We start from the raw sequence: 18,374 nt of genomic DNA, 5'->3' as shown, positions 1-18,374 counted from the left end.
TCCAGTGATGGTGAGAGTAAATGGAAAAGAATAAAGCATGACAGACTACATTGAATAAAGCGAAAAATGAGGAAACAAATATCTTGTATTTGCTTGGTTAGTGGGATTAGCTTTGTTGTTGTCCTTGGGTATTGCGTCATGTAAGAAGTATTGATGCAAATGGTGAATAGGAAGGAAGATCACAGGTCTGACTCTCAGTAATATTGTAGAACTATCAATAGTTGGAGCTGCAGAGTTAAGTTCACATTTAAAACAGAATTTTAGTCTCTCCTGGAATTCCTCATCTGACACATTTCTAGCTGTCCAAAGTCTATGAATTCTTCAAAATCAACCCCAAATGCCCACCATATCATGAATTCCCCAATCAGAAGTAGTTACTTACTTCTCTATACTTCTATAAATCTATTATCTATAAACCTTGAAGGGCATATTTAACTCTATAGCTATTTTTAGAAATCTTAGTTCCTATAATAAACCATGAACTCCTTTAAGAGCAAGATCTTCAAAATTCCTTGTAAATAGTAGGCTCACAGTGAAAAATGGATGAGAAATAAATAAGGGGCAAATTAAGAAAGAAAGACAAACAGAATGAGTAACTATGAGTATGGGCTGTGGGGCCATATTGCCTGAATTCCAATCCTGCGCTACTATTTGCTAACTATGTAATTTATGTCTCTGTGTCTTCATGTTTTATCTTTAAAAAGAGGGTAATAATATGACCCTGCAATCCCCCTACTGGGAATATACCCTGAAGAACACAAATCACTCTATAAAAAAGATACCTGCACACGTATGTTTATCTCAGCGTTGTTCACAATAGCAAGAACCTGGAAACAACCATGCTGCCCATCAAAAGAGGACTGGATTTAAAAAATGTGGTACATATACACGATGGAATACTACGCAGCCATAAAAAAGAACAAAATCATGAATTTTGCTGCAACCTGGATGGAACTAGAGTCTATAATACTGAGTGACCTCTCACAAAAACAAAGATCCGAATATCACATGTTCTCACTCATATAATGGACCTTGAACATCCAATGCAATACTATAAGAAAATGACTGATGGTACTGGGAAACTATGGGGAGGAGGCGGATGGGATTAACAGTAGCAAATATCTGTCGGGGGATGGGAAAACACTTCTTATCTACAGGGTGCCTGAATGAAACGTCATTGTACACCTAACCCTTAACTGTACCCCACAAAACCATAATAAAAAATACTGATTAATGAAAAAAAAAGGGTAATAATAATAATATATACTTCATAGAAATGTTGTAAATGTTAAAGTGATATCTATAAGTTCTTAATAGATTGCTTGTCACATGGTAAGCATTCAAGAATTACTTGCTTTTGTTATCTTTGTCCTCTGAGGTCTTGCATACCTAAGTTGGATCCAAGACATTATCATCAATATTCCAAAAGAGAGAAGTATGATCCTAGAGTCATTGAATCTGAGGTTCATGCAGATACCTTAAAATGGGTTTGAGTATACATAAACTAAATTATGGAAAGACATCCTTTTGTTATTTTCAAGGTTATTGGTTTGCTGGCCTCTGAGTGGAACGTCCCCATGTTTGACTTTGTTGGACAAATTGCAAAACTGGAAAATCACTTCTTATATGATACCTGGGTGAAACTGGTTCCACCCAAGCAGGAAATTGGTGATGTGCTCTAAAAAAGTCTCCAGCACCTGGGCTGGAAGCACATTGGGATGTTTGGAGGCTACTCTGGGGTTTCCTCCTGGGATGGAGTAGATGAATTATGGAGGGCCGTAGAGAATGGACTCAAATCCCCTTTCACCATCGTTGTCAGTAGATACACCAACAATAACCCAGGTGTCCTTCAAGAGAATCTTAGAAGCATGTCATCAATTGCCAGGGGTAAGTAGGAAAGAGTCTTCCGTTGCTTGTGTTTGGAGAGACAAATAGGACAAGCAGACTGTCTGAAAAAAACTGAGAACTCTTCATTTTTCCATGGCTGTAAAAAGTAGATGGAAAACAGGGTATAACATTAATAATACGTAAAAGCTACTTCCTTTTGTGCTTGATATCACTAATCAAAAATTGTGAGGGTTTTTTGGTCTAAAGTGAAATCCAAGAGGCTATAGTGTTATGCTACACAGAATAAGTTCTGGAAGAATCTTGTAGGTGGGCTGGGTAGAATTTGCTATTTGTTCAGATCTTGGACTCTGAAGACAGACAGATCTAAGTTTTAGCTGTGGTCTCCTGGGAAAGTACCTCTCTGTTCCTCAGATACATTATCTGTAAAATGGAGACAGTCAACCTGTGTACCTCATAGAAAGGTGAGGATTAAACAAGGCCATTCCTATAAAGTGCTTGGCACAGTGTCTGGACAAGCAATTGGTCAACATATGACAGCAATTATTTTGTGGTGATGCTTATAAGGCTAAACTTCCTAGCACACATTAGTAACTGATTCCTTTCTGTCCCTCAAATAAGCTAAGCTTTTCTGGCCCTGGGACATTGAGGCTGATTCTTCAGCCTGGAGTGTCAGCTGCAGTCAGTCGTACTCCACCCTACCCAGCCTTTCACATATTCGTCCAGACTCAGTCCAGAGCCCACCTCCTCAGAAAGGCCTTCCCTGACTGCATGATGTTGAGTTGCTCCTCCTTCCACCATTAATAACACAGCATCCTTTTCCTCCCTCACTGATTAGAATCTTGAATCTCTTTAACCTGTTCATTTGTATACATCTTGCATGAGCAAGTCTTCTGGCTTGCTCATGCCTGTTTCCTATGCCTAGCACAGTGCCTGACACATAGCTGGAGCTCAGATAAATAGATTATAATTTACTTAATTAAAAAGACACTACTTCATTTATGTGTCCTCAAAATGAATGATGTTGAGAATGAATGTAAAAAAGGTACCATGGTCTACTCCTCCCTACCTCCACCCCCTCCCAACCCAGAAAGTCCAATGCCTTTGATTCCAGGTCTTCTGAACTCCTAACTGATGTATGGCTGACGAGTCACAAGCCAGGCCTGCTGTTCTGATCTTGAGTCAATTAGATGAAAGAAACTAGAGCACAGAAATGATCTCAAACTTTTTTGATTTCTACATTGTGGGGGAGCTGCGGCCAACACTTTAGTTCTTTAAGGCAAAAGCTGCAGGCTTGATTCAAGATATAGACACTCAGGGAGTCTTTTAGGCATTCCTGTTTCCTAAAGCACACCCACAGAAAGAAAAAGCTCATGCTCTTTCAGAGTGGCTTTCGGTTAGGCTTTAAAGAGAGAGAGAGAGAGAGAGAGAGAGAGAGAGAGGAGAGAGAGGATAGAGAAAGGGGGGAGAGAGAGAGAGGAAAGAGGAGAGAAAGAGAGAGAGTTCTGTGAACATACAAACATGCAATTGGCTGGCTCTACTTTTCTTTCTTACAGTTATCATCTTAATCTGCAACTCAGAGGATGCAAAAATTATTCCACTGGCAGCAGAGGACCTGAGACTGAACACCAGAGAATTTGCCTTCATCATTCTGCAGCAGTTGGAGGTGGGTGCTGCTGACCACTCAATGGCTCTGGTAGGAAGAGGTGGCGAGTATGGAGCACTCGTTGTGTACCAGGATGTATTCGTTCACTGAATACTCACTACAACCCTGTGAGGTAGACACTCATGTGTCCTCATCTTAAAACTAAGAGACTAAGACTGAGCTGAGAAAATTTACCCAGAGTCCTTCTGCACAGCCAGTGAGAGGCCAGCGCCTTGAGCTAAGTCAGTAGGCTCCAGAGCCTGGCCCTTTGCACTCTATTTCAGCAAACACCAGCTGAGGGAGAACTGCCATTTCTACTGGATGGCTGAGACCTTCCCAAAGGACTCACAAATGCAAGTGGCTCTCACTTCCTTTGCTTCCACAGCCATCTCCCTGTGTCCCTGTTGAAACTCTAAGAAACATCTGGAGAGACCAACATGCAGGTCCAGTAAGGCAATTCTTAGGTGGTTTGGTTCTTTTGGTAGTGATGGGAATCACTAAAATGCCATGGGCTTACATGAATACTAGTTTCACATTTTAAATGCATGATTGCTCTTGATATTCCCAATAGCCCTATGAGGCAGCAATTACATGCAATATTTACATATATGTAATTTTTGCACTTGATATTTCTAACAGCTTTGGAAGGGAGATATTATTAGCATTTCAACTTACAGATAGGAAAACCAAGGCTTAGATAAGTAAGGTACCTTACCTAAGATCTCAGTGCTCCCAAGTGGTATGGCTGGTCTTCCAGACTGGGCCTTCCAGACTTTGGGACTACCCCACATGGCAACTGCCTCATGGAGTGCTTATGGGGTATCAGGGCCCTACTGTGAGCGCTTGATGTAGTAACGTTCATTTCAGTTCACAATCACCCTACGGGGTACTTTTATTATCTATATTTAACAGAAGAGGAAGCTATATTATCTGTATTTAACAGAAGTTCCAGAGAGGTGCAAAAACTTGCCCAATGCCATCCAACCAGTATGAAGGAGAGCTGGTATTCAAACCCAGGTGGGCTGGGCCCTTTTCTCCCCTCATTAAGAGCAGTAATGTATACACAGGCCTATTGTGCCTGTGCATGTAACTGCCACATTGTATTAGCAGGCATCTACAAAAGCCACTTGCCTTTTGCTAAGGATATACTGTATTATTTTTCTACCAGTTTTCTCTTTCTTTCTTTTTCTTTTTTTAGTTGGAGTCTCATTCTGTCACTCAGGCTAAAATGCAGTGGCATTTTCACAGCCACCACAGCCTCGACCTGCTGGGCTCAGGTGATTCTTCCACTTCAGCCTTCCAAGTGGCTGGAACCACAGGTGTACACCACCACATCTGGCTAATTTTTTGATTTACTGTAGAGATGAGGTCTTGCCAAGTTGCCCAGTCTTGTCTTGAACCCCTGGGCTCAGGTATTGGGATTACAGGCATGAGCCACCATGCCCAGCAGTTTTCTCTTTCTAAAATGAACTCATCTTATACGATGACAAGAAACAGAAATGGGGCACAAAGATGTAAAGGAGGATATATAATCATGTCCCAGATTTCTCTTTCTTTATCATGGAGTACTTCAAATCACCAAAAGCGTCTCAGATTTCTTTGGGTGGCAGGCTGGGATTCTAAACGCATGCCGGACTTTCCAGAGCATGCCCCTAAATTCCCTTTTCATTGCAACCCACCCTCCTTTCTCTTCACTTTTTCTCTCGCCTCTGCCTTCAGCAGATGAGAACGGAAGATGGGCTATGTCTCAGAATTGTCAGGGAAGCCCTTCCAACCCCCTGCTGCTTTCTCCTAAAACCTTGATGATCCAATTCCAATTGGTATGTAGTGAAAGGAAGAAGATAGAACTAAGAATCTATCAATGTCCATGCAATTGAAGTCATACTACTTTAGGAAAGAAGAGGGTAAATCTGTTGTATTAAAATGTTTCCAGTATAGGTTTAGGTAGGAAAAAAATCAAGCTGTAGAACAATGGCGTTGTGTGATACCATTTATGTAAAACACACCCACTCTCATGCAGACACACACACACACACACACACACACACACCTCTGCACATGCCTATACTGTCTGGTTACCTCTCAGGGTGGAATGAGAGGGAGTAATAAGGAATTTGGGAAGAATGCTACTGTCTCTCATATATATACATATATATACACATACAGTGAATGGGCATATACTATTTATGATAGTAATAATATAGATTATAGCAATAATAAAACACTTAAGCTAGGTGCAGAAACATGAGAAATGACAGTCCCAAGCTTTTCAAGATTTTGCATTCATTGTTAGAATATAAGCTGTTTGCATCTTGGTTGTGTAGCACCCTAGGCATGTTTTTATTTTTTGTTTACCTGTTTCTTGCTTCTCTCTCACTGCTTATATGTCTGCTAGAAAACATGGACCTTGTACTGCAGGCTTTCTGGAATTGTTGTGCTTCCAAGGATTAGAACATAGTTGTTCAAATTCAGCATTGCCTTAAGTGCAGTTCCCTGGCCCAAGTTATTTCCTGCAGAATGGTGACATTTGTCTCTTTACTTTTTAGGACAGTATTTGGAAGGAGGCATTGACAAATCGGAAGGTGATGCACTTCCCAAAGGTGTATGAGTCAGTGCTTTTCATTGCCCTGAGCTCCTACGGAAAAGGCCCTGGAGACAGGCATCTGGAAACAAGTCTACCAAAGGCTGAGGAGGCCGCCCTTCCATAGCTCTATCTTCTCAGAGGAGCAGGTCTCCCACAGTGGCTCCCTCTCCTTCTTTGATCATATTTGTGTTTGACTTTTGCATGTCTCCCTCTTATTTCCCTATGCCTTCTCCCACCACTCCCCTTACACACACACACACACACACACACACACACACACACACACACACACACACACACACACTTCCCCATCTTTCACATCCAAAATAAATAGCAGTTTGATGCCCTTTTGTGAAATCTATACCCCAGGGGTTATTGAGTGGAAGGTCACTTTGGAGCAGAGACCTGGGCTCCCATCCTACTTCTGCTGTTTGCTAACTGTGGGACTTTGGAGTGAATTGCTTAACCTCCCTACATCTCATTCTCTTCATCTGTAAAATGGCACTGATAATGGTATCTACTTCTCAAGCTGTGGTTTTAGGTATCTAATAATGTAGTCCATGGAGGGTGCAGAACAGATACAGTACTCAGACTGTGACAACTTCCTTTCCCAGCAGGGTGCCAGGACTGAGAGCCAAGTGGAGAGGTCAGAGATGTGGAGTCAGGACACGTCCAGGCAAGCAGGCGGGCTGGAACAGGGAGAAGGCGATCAGGAGAGAGATGATCAACCAGTGGTAATCTCAGAATGTGTGGGACGATGAGGCAAAGTGTTTGACTCCCACAGAGAATTTTTTGTAGAGATACCTTTGGCCAGAGCTGGAGCTACTTCCCGTGTGGGCGAAGCTGATCCCTAGGGTGACAACAGGCCACCGATGACAGGGAGATTGATTAGGAATGAGGAAGTCAATTGTGGATCCCAACAAATAAGACAAGATGATCAATCAAAGAATATCTGGGGAGCAATCTGCTAAGTGTCAGCTCTGCACCAAGTGCTGTAGGAGAACAGTGCCTGGCACTTAGTAGGCACTTGTGTTATCATTGTCTAGACCAATGGAAGACATCATGTCCTGAAGAGCTACTAGGGGCCAGGTACTGCAATAGGTAGTTTACCTGTTCTACCTCACTTAACTGTCATCAGACTCATCCTAACAGTGGTTTTATCTCCATTTTATAAGTGAGTGAACTGAGATTTGGAGAGATTCAGTGAGGTTACAGAGCTTACTCTGGCTCTCATAGCCAATAGGTAGCAGAGCCGGCCTGGCTCTAAGATCAGCCCTTTTTGATGTAAACATACTCCCTCCTGCCTATAGCCTGAAGAGCCGCTCCTGAAGGATCATGTGATCTAATTGTGAAATGAGGCATCAAGAGAGAAGGTGAAGACTGTGGTGTCTAGGTCTTGTAGCACAGGTTCAGGCATGTGATAGGCCCTTTGCTCTGTGTGATGAAGGAAGGATGTGTGCTGTGTTCCACGGCTAAGAGGATGCAGAGAGATTTCTTCCAACGAAGCGCTGAATGGTGACTCAGGAGACCGTCCTTCAGTAAAAGAAAACCCGCTTTGTTTCTTTTACTGAAGGTGAGCCCTTACTCTGCCTGCCTCCACGATGCTGTCCTGCTCTATGCTCAGACCATGAAGCAGATGGTAAAGGCTGGAAGAGACTTTCGAGATGGGCAGCAGCCAGTCAGCACTCTGAAGGGTTCCAATCAGACTGCAGTGCAGAATGAGTGTTGACTGCTGGGGACCCTGAATCAGGCCTGCTGCTCCAGTCCCAGGGGGCTTTGGAATAGTGGGCATGGGATTAAAGGCCTCTTTTAGGGCCAGCCTCATACCGAGCCATAGAATTCATCTTTCTCTTGGAGTTATGGTCTTCTGTGAGGGGGGTTGAGGTTACTACCTCCCAGTTGCATTATCTACTCATCCTCCTCTGCCAAGAAGGGTACCCAGGCCAGATGAGGAGGCCCCTGGGCACCTTATCTACCCTTTGCCCCTGGAAACTCTCCCACAGCTACTTTTAGACTGAATCCATCAAGCATAAAACTCAAGAACTATAGATCTGCCTCCTGGGGTCACTCCCATGACTCTTCCGATCTGTGGCCTCTGTGATGAGGACCCAGGCATCACAGTCCTCGAAAGATGGGGTCTACTCTCATTTTAATTTCCTTGCAGGGGTGAGTGAATTGCTTTGAAATCCCCCTCAGAGTCAATCAACTGCTTTGATCTTTCTTGTTCCAGTTTTCTCACTTGTAAGATAGAGATAACTCCTGCTATCACATATAATAATAATAATCAGCATTTATGGAGAACTTACCTTATACAAACTGTGTACTAAGAGCTTCTATGTATTATCTCATTTAATCCTCACACAACCCCTGAGAGAGGTACTATTACTATCCATATTAGACTATACAGTTGAGTCAACTGTGGGTACAAATGTTATGTAACTTGTCCAAGGTCACAAAGTTACTGGATGGTGGAGCCAGGACTTAAAACAAGGCCTGCCTTCTCCAGGGCTCATGTTATTTCCTGTTGTGTAGCACTGAGGAATAATGAAAATACAAGTGCCCTGGCACATCATATGTGCTCATTAAATGGCAGCTATTTTTTTATCTTTGCTTTGGCTTATCACTCACTTAACAAATTATTACCTAAATTTGTCTTAAAATTTTTTTCTTTTGAGTTGGAGTCTCATTCTTGTCACCCAGGCTGGAGTGCAGTGGCACACTCACAGCCACTGCAGCCTCGACCTGCTGGGCTTAGGCGATCATTTCACCTCAGACTTCCAAGTAGCTGGAACTACAGATGCACACCACACGCCTGGCTAGTTTTTTTGTGATTTATTGTAGAGATGCGGTCTCACCAAGTTGCCCAGGCTGATCTCAAACCCCCGGGGCTCAGGTAATCCTCTTGCCTCAACCTCCCAAAGTGCTGGGATTACAGACTGAGCCACCACACCTGACCTTAAAATTTAAAGAGAGCAGCCAAGGATTGCTCTTTGGGGTTTCCATAGACTCAGGTCACATTTATCCTATTAATACCTTTTCAAGTGAAAATATTAACCTGCTTCCCTCTCTTCTTTCCTTCCAGATACTGAAGGATTTGTTTATAAAGGAGGCAGGGAGTGTGTGAGGGGAGGGTCCTTCTTCCTGTTCTCAGTCGAATCTCCTCGGCTAGATCAACTCATTTTCTCTTTCCTGCCCTTTTAGAAATTCCTAATGCTGGAATTAGGGGAGGAGGTGAGCCCCTTTAAAAATCTGAGGCATCTCACTTTGGGTCTGGGGCCTCTGGGCTCCTTTCAGGGACTCATGATTGAAGGCCTAGCCTCATCCCTTCCAAATCAGCATCAGTTCCCTCACGGGCTTGACAGAATCGAGGTATTTGTCTCTACTTAGTAGGTGTTCATTTCTGCCACATGGTTGCAAGCGCTTCTCTAGCCAGTGCCTAAGATTTCTCTAGCAGGCCAAGTTAGAAAACAGTCCTCTACCCCCACCCTCTTGGCTTTGGTGCAGTGAGCAAAATGCACACTGAAACAGTGGCCTTGGTTGTTGAGGAGCTCCGGCCCCTGCCCCCTGCCAACCCTGGGAAGGAGATGTGCTCAACATTCGCATTCAGGATACCAGCATAGTGAGCACCGCAAAGGCAGTATGGCATGCTGGGAAGAACAGGGCACTTGGGGCCCAATAGGCCTGGGTTTGTGTATCAGCTCTGCCTCTCCCTGGCTCTGGAATGAAGATACGGGGAGCCTCTACCTCTAGACCCTGCTTTTTGGGAGCAGATGATGGTGCCTTAACTGTGTTTAGACATGTGAAGTTACCCTGACCCACAGTGTTGGGCACATAGTAGGTGCTTCATAAATGCTAATTTTGTGTCCTGGCCCCAGTGGGATCAAATTGGCAATAAGTCCTTTGTCAGAGCATGCTCCCTAGTTTGGGGTGTGGAGGAAATGTACTTCACTTACTCCTCCGAGGTCTCTGATGTGTGCCTTTGTGAGTGGAGTTCAGCACATCCTGAGCAAGAACAGAGAACACACAGGGCCAGGAAGTAGAGTCCTGCTAAGCCTCAGCACACACCAAAATCGGAAGGAGATAGCCACCCTGAGGACAAAGCTTGCAAATTTGTGCCCTGGGGCCTGGCAGCATATGAGGGGGGTGGGAGGGCCTGGAGGAGGCAGCTGTCCCTTGGCACCAGTCAACTGCTGCCATGTGGTCATTCAGCCTCCTGTTGTCACATTTTCTGACTGAAGCATGACTCCGAGGTTTTATTGAAATTAATTGGAAACTCTCTTTTTAAATGTTTGAATCCTGGATGGGCTGTCACAGCATAGGCCGAATAAAATACATCTTCCTGCCTCATGCAGCTCTCAAATTTTACTGGGGTGCTACCTCTGAACTATCTTCTTCCCCTCACTGCTGGCCCTGTTGACCCTTTCTCAAATTCCCTGGAATGTCAAAAACCTGGTTTTTGAGGGTTGTTGGGGTGGAGGGTTCTGCTGATTGAGTCACGGCAGGCTGGCATTTTGAGCCACGCGCTCCTCTCTGTCCTCCTTACCTTGTGCAATTTCCTCTCTTTTAGGAGTCACCGGCCCTGTGTTTGTGGATTCCCACAGGGAAAGGCACATGGATTACTCAGTCTATGCACTAAAGAAATTTGGAAATGAGTCTCTTTTTCTTCCTTTTCTTCATTATGACAGCTATCAGAAAGTAATCAGGTACTGGCAGGACATTTCTGCAAGTTTAGATCACGCTAAAGGAAGAGACATGGGAGGAGGAGGCCTCTGGGAGGGTCCAGCCCTTTGAATCCAAGCAGTCTTGTCCCCTCTGAACTCATGAAGATCGACTTTGGGCTTTTAAGGTGATTTTTTCCCTTGATTATGGGTGTGGCTTTGCCATTTCAGATTCCAGTGTAGACCATAGCACCTCTAACTGCGCCTTCCCAGGGACCCTGGCCTCCTCTGATGTTCCAGCTAGGGAGGTCCCTACTGGCCGGTGGTCTCCAGGAGAGGCTCTGGGCCAGAGTGGGTGTTGGAGCACAGTGCCCCCTACAGGGACAGGTTCACAGTCAGGAAACAGCTCACCTAGATAGCCTGACTGCCAGAGAGCTATAGGGACATCAAAAACCAGTGCCATCCTGGTTTCCCAGTACCCAGGAATCCCTGGAAAAACATCTGTTTTTGTTCTCTCAGCTACAAGTCAATGAGAAAATGAAAGGAAGCCTCAAACTTAACTCAATTTCCACTTGCCCCCACCGCCACTATCCCCAGTAAACATTTGATTTTAGACTTTATTTTCCCTTTGTGGAATTTTAATGTACCAACATGGGTCCAGAAAACAAAGTAACCATGGCAAACTGGGTCCTTAGTACTGTAGGAACAGACATACTCTATGTAGGAGGAGATGTTTTGGTCTGTGAAATGTCAAGGTGCTATATAATAAGGTTTGTCTATATCAAACATGGGTGAAAATCCCAACAACATTAAATTGGTACATCATCTTTTAAATTCAAGCAGACATGATTTAAATAAAAAGATTGAGGAAGCTATTCTACTGGCAAAAGGATATTGCCTTCTTTGAATTTGATTTCCTGAAGGCTGAATTTAAAGAGTTTAGGGGAGGCCGGGCTCGGTGGCTCAGCCTGTAATCCCGCGCCTTTGGGAGGCTGAGGTGAGTGAATTGCCTGAGCCCGCGGGTTCGAGACCTGCCTGGGCAACTTGGCGAGACCTCATCTCTACAATAAATCCAAAAAATTAGCTGGGCGTGGTAGTGCACACCCGTAGTTCCAGCTACTTGGAAGGCTGAGGCGAAAGGATCGCTGGAGCCCAGCAGGGTGAGGCTGCAGTGGCCGGGAGTGGCCACTGCACTCCAGTCTGGGCGACAGAGTGAGACTGCAACTAAAAAAAAAAAAAAGAGTTTAGGGGAGGTGGGAAAATTATACCAGTCAGCAGAAGTTTGAATCAAGAGACCAAGGCCTGGTTTTTGCAAATAAGATGCATGTTTCAGTTGTTCTTGCTGCACATGAGGTAGAGACAAGTAGAGTAAATCAAGTAGGCATTGACCTTTTTTTTTTTTTTTTTTAAAGAACCACAAGAAATTTCTCCAACACTACTTGGCCCTATAGTTTCCTACCTGAAGACAGACCTGCCTGTGGATTTTACAATGAGCTTTGCAAAAGTGAGTCTGTTTTTACAGGTAAGTATGACTACTTGGATAAGGTATCAAGAGAGGGTTCTCTATTGCAGGGTCTCTCAGTAGCAGCAGCACTCTTGACATTAGGAGCCAGATAATCTTTGTGTGTAGGGAGCTGTCCTGTGTATTGTAGGATGTTTATCGGCATCCGTGACCTCTGCGTACAGATGATAGTAGCAAACCTCTAGCTGTGATGACTAAAAATGTCCCCAGACATTGCCAAGTATCCCCTAGGGGCAACATCCCCAGCCTTCTCCATGGAGAACCACTGTTTTAAGGTAACCTGGCTCCTGAGATTTGAGTTTCAGAAACTTCATTTCTAGGGAGGTAGAAAGAGTCTGGCTAGGGGAGTGTGACCCAGTATTTGGGAGCCCAGCACTGGAGTTAGATGGATCATGCCTGGAAAACAGCCCTAAGAAGAACATATAGTAAATGTTTAAGAAAAAAGTAGTGGTACTATTAGAAGTCATTGTTATTATTTTTCTGCAGTGGAAGTTTCTACACAAAGAAAGAGATGAGAGCAGTTGCAATGGGAACTGGAAGGGTAGTCAGGGAAGTGTACTTGGAAGAGGTAAGACTGAATGGACTACATGTGTCCTAACCTAAGCCTACCTGTGGGCAGCCTTTGAAACAGCTGCTCGGGGAGTCAGGCTAGGGCAGGGACATTCTCCTTTCTGCTCTTAGGCAGCTCTGAGTAATCTGTCCCTACCCTCCAGGCATGGCCACTATGGTTCTTACAATGATTCCTGTTCTGGGAGCTACCATTGCAGGTCTGATCTTGAGGACGCAGAGGCGAAACGAAGACAGCTGGTGGCAAATGAATTATGACAACATCACCATTCTTCCCCAGAACAAGGTGAGGGCACACATGACCCAGACATTCACTTTCCTGGTCACTGCTGGCAATTTGTGGAGGGGACATCATCGAGGAGCTTATGAGAGCAAAAGGCTGCCTTCCTTTTAGAAGTAAGAACTTCATGAGTTCTGGTTCTAGGCCTCCAAAGTCCTTGCTAAATATATCTGAGAACATCATTCCACCCTCAAGACTCGGTTTCTTAATATTTATAAATGATTGATAGTCTCTAAAGGTTCCCATTGCTCTGTTACTCTGTGGTTGTGAGAACTGTATATGCTATTTAGACATTAACGCTGACTCCCAGGGAACATTTAGTTATTTTCAAAGCCACACTAACTCCTTTAATCTACTGGTGATTAATACAATAAAGTTCATTTGCTCAACAAATACTTGTTGACCATTAACTGCAGGCTGACCATGGGGATACCTCACACATGAGATGCCCTCAGAAGGAGGCAAGTGCTCACAAATGGGTCTCTGTGGAGAGATGGAAGCCCTGCCGATGGAGGGACTAAACATCAGGAAGGCTTCAGAGAGGAGATGATGCTTGGGAAGAGTGAGGTCACTAGTGGTGACAAGGGGAGAAGTCACATAGGGTTTACCAAGACGTGGAATGCTCAGGGCTGGGAGGCTTGGCTGGGTCCAAGTCAGGGAGGTTTCAACATGCTTAGACCAGGAGATTGGGATTCAAGAGTAATTCATTTCTAAGTGTCCCCGGGGATTTGGAGCCTTTATCTTCTCTCCAACAAAAGCAACTCTGCTTCGATCTACGTGGTTTCTACATTAGGGTCCCAGGCAAGATCCTCCTTGAAAAAAAGGGTTTCTGTTATTGAAGTTGTTCTCTAGGTGTTGGGGAGGCACTGGGGGTATTAAGCAGAGGGATAATCTGGTTAGATGTTCATTTAGGAAAATGACTCTGCCCCAGTGGCTTACCTAATTAATTCCAGAGCTGGAACTTGAATCTGGGCAGTCTTCCCTCTTAGCCATCTCTCTTAACCTACATTGTCCATGGGACAGACACCAAGAGCGATGCATATAGCAGGTAGGAACTCACACTTGGGGTCAGAAAGATCAGGTTTTAAATCCTGACTCTCCCACTTAATAACTGTGTGACCATACCACTCTGCTTCGTTGTCTACAAAATGCACAGCCCCTTCAGTACTTGGCCTTGCTATTGAAAGCAACTGAATTATGTCTTGTGTTACAGCCATCCCAGAGAGGCACACCTGTGTCAAGAGGCAGCAACAGTAACTTGTCTAGTGTGATGACCTCTGTGGACCTCAGTTCCTTTGTCAAGAGCCAGCAGGAGGAAGAACTCTTCTATGCCCCAGTGGGGCTTTACCAGGTACTTCTGAGGGCAAGTGACTGCCTGTAGCTCTTACTGCATGTCTCTGTCCTGTTCTCTGCATGTTCTTTCTGTCAGGCAGGACATTCAGAATAGGAGGACATGCTTCAAGCAAAAGAGGACATAGTCTTGTGACTCCAGATCAATGCTTTTTTTTTGAGATAGAGTCTTGCTGTGTTGCCCAGGCTGGTCTTGAACTCCCAGCCTCAAGTGATACTCCCACCTTGGAATCTCAAAGTGCTGGGATTACAGGTGTGAGTCACCATGCCCAGCCCCGATTCTGCATTTTTAAGGAGCTTCCAGGTGATTCCCATGCTGGCTAATATATCAGACTCAGCTCTGTCCAATAGAACTTTCTGTGATGGTAGAAATGTCCCAAATATTCACTGTTTCATATGGTGGCCACTAGCTTCTTGCGACCACTGAACCTTAGTGTGTCTGGGGAACTTAATTTTAAATTTTATTTAATTTTAATTAATTTAAATGTAGATAGCCCCATGTGGCTAGTGACCACCTTAATGGATGGTGCAGTCCTAGAACATGGATTATTCCATCTTGTGCTTTTGCACAGATGAATCAGTCATGAGTGCTGGTGCTTCTGCAGTATAGACAGTGGCCACTGCTAAAACCTGGAACATAACTTCCACCTGTTCTTTCTCACCTTTCCTTCCACACCTACACCATGATAGCTGCCTACACTTGGCATTCCTTCAGAAATTCAAGTCACCTGGGGGAAAGTTATATAAAGAAAGAAAAAAAAACTGCATTTATTCTTTAAAATGAGGTACATGTGGGTAGGGGCAGAAAGCTTCAAGAAAGGGAAGGATTGTCCATTACTTAATGATTGTTCATTGCTTAACTCCTAAATTGGGGTTAGGAAAGATTTGAAACAACTTATACCCTGTGCAATTGAGCTTAGTTTTCTAAATACTTGTTTTCTTGAGTTTTCAATCTACAAAACCTCCTGAGATATTACCAAATATCTTAGTAGTTAGCAATCATACAAAACTGAATGTGGTGGTTACCTGACCACTTTGAGAAGGGAGTCAGCAATCCACACCATGTCACTGTCTGATGAATCTTCCTAAACGGTCTCCTCTCCCCTCCCTCAGACACCATCACTGGATACCCCACCTCTGGTGCCTACACTCTTTAACAAGGAACTCAATTCTCTTGACTACCTAGTCCCAACCTACTTTTAGAAACCTTGTTTCCTGCCGACGTCTTATGGTCATCCGATTGGTCTTGTCTATTATGCTATGTACGTTTCACCATGGACAATGCCATGATACTTCTCTTCCTCCCATCTGGAATGTTCTTATCCTTGAAGCTTCAACTTAAGCATCACCTCTTCCAAGAATCTTTTCCTTCGTCCCACAGGCATCCCTTCCTTCATGGAACTCCCATCATGGTTCTGAGAACTTTGCAATTACTCCCATACTAAAAGCGGCAGTTCTTGGGTTGATATTTAATTCATGCATGACTCTGTCTGGATTCTATCTCTTCTTCTACCCAACTCTTACCACATTATTGGATGTTTGTGTGGTGCTTGATTAAGTGACTCTCTAAATGCAGAACCCATAGGCAATGTTAGTAAGATATACCATTTGCTGAGAACTTAATAGGTACCAAGCATTGAGTTACCAGTGTTATGTATTTTAACTGGTTTAATCCTCAGAACCACCCTTTGAGACTGGTATTATTTTTAATCCCATTTTACAGATGAGGAAATGGAGGCTTGGAAAATGAAAATCTCTTGTTCAAGATGATTCAGATAGTAAATGGTAGCACTGGGCTTTGAACCAAGCATCTGACCCACACTTACACTTATGACCTCAACTCACTATTTCTTCTGAATGATAATGGGACATTATTGTATATTAGAAAGAGTATAGTTTTGGAGTCAGACTTTCAAGATCTGGCTGTACTACCTTTAAATGTTCAATCATAAACAACTTACCTAACCTCAGCAATCCTATCTGGAAATGGGCTAATTTTACCTACCTTGCAGGGCTTTGATGCCAATTAAATGAGATCTTACATGGTTAGCAGCTTGCTCAGTGCCTGGACATAGCACAGTGTCACCAAGGAGTTGATTTGGGCAGTAAGGAGTTTGATGATCCCTCTCATAGGTGGATTTCTTCCCAGTCTTCTTGTTTCCCAGTTCTGTGTGAGTGGAGCTTTTCCTGGATTATCCTGGGTTAAGAACATTCCACTTTGTGTCTGATTCCAGGGAAACCACGTGGCCATCCGCTATGTTGGTGACCAAGCAGAAGCCTGGGTTAGGAAGCCGACTGTGCTGCAGGAAATCCGGCTGGTGAGGCCCCCACCCTGGGAATGGGAGGAGAAAAGCAGAGCTGCTCTCTGCCCCTCCTCTCCAGTTTTCAGTTCCTAAAGGAGCAACGGTGGAGGCTGCTTTCCTTAACTTGGCCCACCTCTGCCTTCCCCTGACAGGCTGGGCCTTGGACCTGAGACCCTCTGGCCTGACCCAGGCACTTGAAGCCTCAGATCCCTTCTACCTCTGTGTCTCCCCCTTAATTCTTCCTGGTCTTAATTCTGGCTCTCTATCCTCTGTGTCTGCGATGGCTGCTTACCTGCCCTGAACCTGGTCCTTGGAGGGAGTCAGGTGCATGGGGTTTATCTTCTTGATCCATAGATCTGACCTTTGTGACACTGGCATCAACAGCCATAAACAGGGAAGCAGGTTGGGTTTCTTTACTGTGATGTTGTTTAATTAATCCCCATGGCTAAGGCTGGACTTTGATCATTCCTCTGGAGGTAGCCTTCCTGGGTTTAACTCCCAACTCTGCCACTTTTCTTTTCTTTTCTTTTTTCTTTTTTTGTCAGAGTCTCACTCTGTCATCCAGCTTGGAATGCCGTGGCATGAGCACAGCTCCTGCAGTGTCGATCCGCTGGGCTCAGGTGATTCTTCTGCCTTAGTCTTCCAAGTAGTTGGGACTACAGGTGTGAGTCACCATGCCTGGCTAATTTTTTTATTTATTGTAGAGATGAGGTCTCGCCATGTTGTCCAGGTTGGTCTTAAACTCCTGGGCTCAGGCAGTCATCGTGCCTCAGCCTTCCAAAGTGCTGGGATTACAGGTGCAAACCACCATATCTGGCTTGTTCTGCCACTAATAAGTTGTATCATTTTCAACAACTTACTTTACCTTTTGAGCATCAATTTCTTCCTCTGTAAAATGGGAGCAGTAATCGTTCTTATCCCACAAGGTCTTTGTAAGAATTAACTGAAAGTAGGTAAATCACATAGCACAGTCCCTGGCACAAAGATACTCTCTATACCTGAGCTGTTGTGATCATTATTATTTCAGATGTGTGAACTGAGGCATGGGAACATTGTCCCCTTCTTTGGCGTTTGCACAGAACCACCTAACATCTGCATTGCCACTCAGTATTGCAAAAGAGGAAGTCTTACGGTAAGCAAAATAGTAAATCTTACTACAGGTTTGATTATAAATCAGGTTTGATTATTAGTTTACCTCAGGTCAGCTAATAAAGAACTTTATCAGTACTTTCTCCTAATTATCCAAGGGCTGTTCCTCTCAGATCTAATGGCAAGACATGAATTGTCTTTTTGGGTCTTCTGAGGATCAAATTATTTGGAGTTGCCAAGTGTCTGGTTTCCTTTGTTCTGGATAGAAACTGTCTGAGCTTGGTTTCTCCTAAGAATTCGTGGCTACTCTTGAACTGTGTTCCTATGACCAACAGCTATATGTCAGGAATGAAGAAGTGTTTATAAAACTCAAAGTTGTGTACTTTCTTAATATTGAGTCAGTTTATGGTATCTCTGGGAAAATAACATGCCCTGCCTCACACTGCATTAGTTCTAGCCAAGAGTCAAATCTGTTCAATGTGTGCTCACTGTGCTTCAGGCTGAGCCACTGGTGATTTTTTTTTTTTTTGA

General features: G+C 44.1%; 1 protein-coding gene across 1 annotated transcript in view; it reads left to right on the top strand.

Annotated features, from left to right (window-relative positions):
* The window catches only part of LOC103255846 (guanylate cyclase 2G-like), a 44,214-nt gene that overhangs the window by 782 nt on the left and 25,058 nt on the right, over positions 1-18,374 (top strand). The window contains 12 exon segments of the mRNA XM_021710336.1: positions 1,542-1,887; positions 3,402-3,511; positions 6,037-6,146; positions 6,148-6,220; positions 7,648-7,768; positions 9,526-9,537; positions 10,633-10,777; positions 12,145-12,254; positions 12,968-13,107; positions 14,315-14,452; positions 16,686-16,769; positions 17,782-17,886. Of these exon segments, the coding sequence (XP_021566011.1) occupies positions 1,542-1,887; positions 3,402-3,511; positions 6,037-6,146; positions 6,148-6,220; positions 7,648-7,768; positions 9,526-9,537; positions 10,633-10,777; positions 12,145-12,254; positions 12,968-13,107; positions 14,315-14,452; positions 16,686-16,769; positions 17,782-17,886 (1,494 nt within the window).

The sequence above is a fragment of the Carlito syrichta genome, unplaced genomic scaffold (assembly GCF_000164805.1).
Source record: "Carlito syrichta isolate Samal-C Ts95f unplaced genomic scaffold, Tarsius_syrichta-2.0.1 Scaffold288451, whole genome shotgun sequence".
Taxonomy (NCBI): domain Eukaryota; kingdom Metazoa; phylum Chordata; class Mammalia; order Primates; family Tarsiidae; genus Carlito; species Carlito syrichta.
Note: the sequence above shows the minus strand (reverse complement) of the source record. Positions and strands in the feature narration are given on the sequence as shown.